The sequence below is a fragment of the Geospiza fortis genome, unplaced genomic scaffold (genome assembly GCF_000277835.1).
Source record: "Geospiza fortis unplaced genomic scaffold, GeoFor_1.0 scaffold217, whole genome shotgun sequence".
NCBI lineage: Eukaryota > Metazoa > Chordata > Aves > Passeriformes > Thraupidae > Geospiza > Geospiza fortis.
Window position 1 is genome coordinate 2,507,139 of NW_005054392.1, and position 6,000 is coordinate 2,513,138.

A 6,000-nucleotide genomic window follows, 5' to 3' on the forward strand; every position below is an offset into this window, starting at 1 on the left:
GAAATCCTGCAGCACATATAAAAATCAGTACATCTTCTACAGTTAAACAAAAAATACTCTTTATCAAGAAGGCATGAAGATATTGGCTCTCTTTAGTCTACAAAGCAGAGGCCTCAGAGAAGCATTTAATAAGTGAAGGACTTGCAATCACTTCTTTGCCTCAGCCAGTTTAGAAAAATAAAACATTTATTAAATATCAAGATGAACCAAAACCCTTGGGTGGAATTCCAACCTCAGGAAATTTCTGAAAATAAACCAAACCCTAGGGATAATTTTAAGTAAAAAGCATGAAGCAAACTTAATCAGTTCTCCAATGCTTACTGTGCATAAGTTCCAGGGTCACTTGTAACACTTAATTTCCTGAAAAAGTCCTAATTTGAAACCTAAGCATTTTGATAAGAAAATTTAGATTTCAACCTAAATCCTTCTTTAAAAAAAATTAGGAAGTGTTGATTCTATTCCAATGAAAAAAAATTGGCGTGAAACGAATGAATACTAGGCCATTCCCTAGTATTAACATTCATTGCTATGTAAAATGGTATGGAAACACTAAAATATATAACATTCCTGAATGTTTGCTGAGGTGTCATTCCACTGCAAGAAAAGAAACACTGCCTAACAAACTTGCTTGTAAACTGCAGCTCCCCTTACCTGAATCCCTTCACAGCAATTAAGAGGAAATGCAATAATCAGCTAGCACTAATGTTACCATTACACTGGTATAAATCAAGCACAAAACAACATTTTGATGTTACTTTTTTTCACACCAAGTTAAAACATGTTAAATGAGTATTTTGCAAACCCAAATAGTTTTTGTGTTCGCTGGACTCTTCTCAACTTGGTTGCAGGCTTAACACATATGATTTAAATAATGGAACAAATTATGTTGGAAATGATCAAACCATGTTCTCACGTGTCACATCTACAGGGGTTATAACTGCCTTAAAGACTACTGATTCCACCATTTCCCTGGCATTTTCCAATGCCTGACTGTATTTCCTAATACCTCACCAGGCCATTGTCTCTTAACCTGTAACTTGCTACTTCAGAGACAAGACTCCCACCTCATTACAACCTTTCAGATGGCTGTAGAGTGGCATGGGGTCTCCCAAGCCTCCTCCAGGCTAAATAACCTGCTTCCTAACTGGCCCCAGACCCTTCACAAGATTTGCCATCCTCCTTTGAACAAACTAAAGTACCTTGAGAACATGCATTAGTTTAGCAGGATACAGACCTCACATATTTGATCAGGTGACCTTATTGAGTACACCTGAAAATGTTACTATAGAAACTTTCTCAACAACCCAAGTCACCCAGAACTAGCTACTACAAAGTAGTAGACAGAGCCAAATCTAAAGAGACCCTTCAAGAGCCTACAGAAGAGCTGTAAGAAAAGTGCATCTGAGCCCAGCTGGAGAAGATGCCTGCCTTCACTCTCACACTTATGACTAAGGGTATCAAGAGGGGTTATACACTATAGTAAAAAATCTAAGCTTAAGAGCCTGAAAACAGATAAACATTCCCATCTCCTCAGCCACAGGTGCTCAGTCCCAGATACTCACATTCATATCTTACAAATCAGCATAATCAGCAATTCCTTATGACTCACTCCACTTATGAGCTATTCGGCAGAAAATTTATGACACATGAAACAACTTGCAGGAGGGTAACAAAACACACCAGTCCGAATCCCTTCCTTCCAAAAAACACGAGTTCTGAACTACAGAAACCAAAACACTGGGCAAGTTAGGAGGTTAACACTGCCTAATTTGAGCAAATGAGAAATTAATTACTTGGCTACCCTACCTATTGAGAACTACAGAATCAGATCTACAAGTGCATGACATACTAGTTAGAAGATGCTATCATCCACAATTTGAGGCAGAGGAACAAGTAAAACACATTGTGTCCATTAACTTCCTTGGAGGAATTAAGAAAGCATTTATAGAAATCCTGCAACATCTTAGAAGAATTGGGAAACATTTAAGGCTGTTCTTCTCATTTGTCTTGGTAGGAGGACCCAAATTTTTGTCACAGAGGCAGCAATACTTTAGATAAGTTACTCAAAATCCTAAAAATACAGACCAAAGCACCACCAGGCAAAGACAGTATTAAACTATCTGCATTATTGCAACTTGAATCTGTGCCATGTTCTAGCTGGTAACTTCTGGAGTAGAAAGAGAAAACAAAATTATCCTAAAACAGGAATAGTGGCAGGGATCCCCATGATCTTTTTAGCAAACTGACTTAGTTAAAATACTAATAAATCACACCAACGAATGCAAAGTTTTTTGCATCTTCTGACGCTACCCTTTGCAACTCAAAAGAACTGTTCCACAGACACCAAATCATTAATCACACATACACTAGACTGGTTCAAAATTTATTTGCCATTCATTTCTTGCACTTGAAGTACTCTTCGATGACATCTTTGGCCTGAGATTCCTTGCCATAGTCCTGTAACACAAAACAACCCACTGTTAATGTAAAGACAGACCCATCCTAAATTTCACAAACTGTTTTTTGTAAGGACAAATGGGATTCTGACACTTTTTTAAAAGAAATTTCCAAAATTCCACACAAGTAAGCTCAAGTAACCTGCCAGTTTTCCCCCTGCTCTTTAATAAGACTATTCTAATAAAGTACAGCTCTATTTCATGCAAATGAATGAATGAAATTTAACATTGACGTCCATTGACAGGAATGCAAACATCTTTTCTGCTTAAGGAAACCCAAGTAAAGCATGTGAAAAAATAGCATAACTATGAAAATGCATGCAGAAGGCACTAGTCTTCATTGTGAAGATGTAGCCATCTCTTGGGACCTCAGAGACCACAAAGTCTTCAAGGCTCGTACTGTGGCTTTACTTTGCCAGTGTAATTGTGAATTAAGCTCCGCAAAACATTTTCAAGTTGAGCGGACACACTGAACTGGCTTTTCTGTCTAAAGCAAAGCTTCCTGTCTTCTAGGTAGGCTCTCCTTTTAATGATTACTGGCAGGTAGGCATAGATACTTTGAGGACACAACAATTAACTCGCAAAATGTACATTAGTAAATAAACATGACAGGGACTATGGTACTGGAAAGCAGCTTCTGTTCACTATCAACAAAAAAAATTGGGAGCTGTATTCAACAATTCCTTATCTAAAGCAACTTCTGGTTTACTACTTATTTTCAGAAGTCAAGAAATAAAACATAATTAGCAATCTTACTTTGACAACCACACAACTGCAGCCCACCACTTTGCGAGGTTTTCCTTCTCTGTCGATCTTGCAGAGACCCACCCATTCGCCCAGCTTCTTGTTGTCATCAACCTGTGCAGAGCACCACACCACATTAGAACTTCCCATTTCTGGCACAGCTGGCTCAGCCCAGAAGCTGCTGTACTGTCAGAAGCATTGGGTAACGGATGGCTGCTTTCCTCACAGGCATCAGCAGAGGGAGCCAAAGTATCATCATCGTACAGCGCGAGCCTCCCTGGAGCCACAGGAATGCTCCTCCCACCCTCCACTCCCAGCAGTAATTTTACTTATTATACAGGACATCAGAATTCATTTTATCTGTGCAAAATAACCAATCCACATCCCTTGCCATTTACATCCACAGGTTTTCTACTGTGGAAAAATGACAATCACATAGAACTAGAACAATCTGCTGCTAAGTTCTGCCTAGGCAAGCCACACACAGAATTACAGTAGTGTTCTGAAGGTTCAGCTCTCTACATGCTGAAACAAGCAGCATAACTGTTCCAAACTTTTGTCTCAAGTTCACTCACCTTTATTAAGTTGATCTGATGTTCTGCACACAGTGCTTCAACTAATTTTACATATGTGGGTTCATCACAGTTTGAAGCCAGAACACAGAGATGGGCTTGGCGTCTGAAAAAAAATGAGAACTGACAGATGTAACTATAAGCACTAATTAAAATTTCTTGACAATCAAAACCAAAAATAATTGCATTCAGCACATGCATTTCTAGAGAACCACTTCCTATGCTTTAACTTTTGGTTATGAGACATCATAAGCTTTTAAAATACTAAATATACTCTTGAAGTGATTTGTCACTTTTAATGTTACATATATATACGTTACAGGCTATTCATATATTGTTGGCTTTATCCTCAGATTCTATTCCTGTTTTGAAAGCTTCTAAAAATCCCACTAAATAAATTCTCAGCCATTGAAAAATTCTGATGAGTGCATAAACACCAGGTCCCCCATAGAACTGTCACTATTACAAAGCAACCAAGTTACAAGTCACTTTTTCTTATTTACCACAGATTATAGTAATGTAACAATAAAATTTTAATTACTAAAAGCTTGAATTTTCACACAAAGGTGTTTTTAAGTTCTTCAGAACAATCTTTACTACTTACGTTCAGAGAAGCTGTAATGACAGGGCCCCAATTCTAATTAGGATCTTTGTATACTGTGGTACAATGTTAAGATACCAAAGGGATACCTGACAACAGAGAGAGCTGAGTAGGTCTTCTATGCTTAACCTAATGAAATGTGACCTCTGCAAACAAGGTCAGTTTTCCCTAAAAAGAGCTTCTTTATCAGGAGTGTCACCAGAAACCTTCCCATGCAAGAACCATTGCACACAAATGTGTAGAAGCCTCACACACACATTATCTTAAAACACAGCTTATAAGCAGGAGCTGAACTCAGAAGAACCCACACAAACCAGTTTGTGAGTCACCTAAGCTGCATTCCTCTGCCCCTGTTTAGTGCCTTGTCCCCGAGGTTTCTGCATACAGGTTTGTCAGACAGCAGTTATCACTCACAGGACGAGTGAAGGGGTATCCGACTAACTGAGAAGTCATCACCCAAACACTGTAGCTTTACATTTACACACATTTTTCTTGCAAGGCAAGTACAGATTAGCATATAAACACACACACACACAGGTGTGTATGTATACCTGTATATACAGATATACTTCGCCCTAGAAAAGACCATAACTGATTACCCAGTGACTGGCACATAAGTTCAACATTGTCTTGACATTGCACCTTGACAATTTACTTACTGTTGCAACATACAAAAAAAAGTCAGCAAAAAAAGTACAAGAAAGCCATGAATTTAAGGCTTTTCCCTAAAAACGAAATGAACTCTTCCAGGAAAAGTCTGAAATACATATTAACCCGATTAAAACCATATTAAGTTTTGAGAATAATTACTTCTTAAAATATAAGGCTCTTGAAACCTAGATTTTCATAGCCATATACAGCAAGCACCATTAAATTTGCTTCACAAAACCCATACACCCACAGGAACACCCAGTGGCACTGAGGCCACAAAATGACAGAAACTAATACACCAGATGCGGCTGTTCTTAAATAATCGAGTTTAGCTTTTATATTTTAAGAATCCACTTTTAAGGCCCCAAACCAGAAGTTACAAAAGACAAAAATTACTAGCAGAAAGCTATAATCTTGCAAAAGTTTCAAACTGAACGCCTGAACAAAATGGCCACTGCAGGTGTTCAACACACCTCATCACAAGGTCTCACCCAGTTTTACTATTCACAGCAGAGAAACTGGTGACACCACACTTACTTGTCCAAGGCTTTGGCTGCTTCACGGATACCGCGAGCAAGGCCATCGTGGATAAGCGCGGTCTTCAGCACTTCTTGCAGAGCGGTGTTAACATCCATTACACCTCCAGCAGTAATGCTAAAGAGAAGACACACAATGTTCTGAGCGGGCCTACAACTTTCAACTAAAAGCAAAAGCTTCCCGTTCAACTGCAAGCATCCGGCCGTTAAAAAAGTACAGAAAAAAGCAAGTTAAAGCACTATGCCACAGGAAAACCAGACGAAGGACGAACTTGAGAGAAGCTAAGGCATTAAATCCTCCTGGCGAGCCACCGGGCCATGCTGCCTCCATGCTCCTTTGGGGAGGAGAGGACGCCATGCGCACAGCGGCCCTGCCAGGCGGACCCCGCGCCCATCTCCCGGCCTGCAGGAAGCACGCAGCAGCACCGCGCCGGGGCCTC

At 39.6% G+C, this 6,000-nt stretch overlaps 1 protein-coding gene and 3 non-coding genes across 4 annotated transcripts; all 4 read right to left on the reverse strand.

Moving 5' to 3' along the window:
- Nucleotides 1-2,362: 2,362 nt before the first annotated feature.
- Nucleotides 2,363-5,719, reverse strand: RPS12 (ribosomal protein S12). Its single transcript, XM_005425663.2, has 4 exons — nucleotides 5,562-5,719; nucleotides 3,776-3,878; nucleotides 3,213-3,314; nucleotides 2,363-2,457 (listed from the first exon to the last, which is right to left on the reverse strand). The coding sequence occupies exons 1-4, from the start codon at nucleotides 5,657-5,659 to the stop codon at nucleotides 2,395-2,397; spliced, it is 366 nt and encodes a 121-aa protein (XP_005425720.1). The 5' UTR covers nucleotides 5,660-5,719; the 3' UTR covers nucleotides 2,363-2,394.
- LOC115948414 lies at nucleotides 2,803-2,937 on the reverse strand. The gene has a single exon (XR_004082236.1). It is a non-coding gene; the product is annotated as a small nucleolar RNA SNORA33 (small nucleolar RNA).
- On the reverse strand, nucleotides 3,381-3,467 carry LOC115948416. Its single transcript, XR_004082237.1, has one exon. It is a non-coding gene; the product is annotated as a small nucleolar RNA SNORD100 (small nucleolar RNA).
- LOC115948412 lies at nucleotides 4,761-4,835 on the reverse strand. The gene has a single exon (XR_004082234.1). It is a non-coding gene; the product is annotated as a small nucleolar RNA SNORD101 (small nucleolar RNA).
- Nucleotides 5,720-6,000: the final 281 nt, after the last annotated feature.

Excerpts from the sequence above, each read along its gene's own strand:
- RPS12 (XM_005425663.2), bottom strand. The coding sequence starts at position 5,659 with ATGGATGTTAACACCGCTCTGCAAGAAGTGCTGAAGACCGCGCTTATC. Across the intron at positions 3,879-5,561 it reads GCAGCCAAAGCCTTGGACAA|ACGCCAAGCCCATCTCTGTG; the intron begins GTAAGTGTGGTG and ends ATTTTTTTTCAG. Across the intron at positions 3,315-3,775 it reads ATCAGATCAACTTAATAAAG|GTTGATGACAACAAGAAGCT; the intron begins GTGAGTGAACTT and ends TGCTCTGCACAG.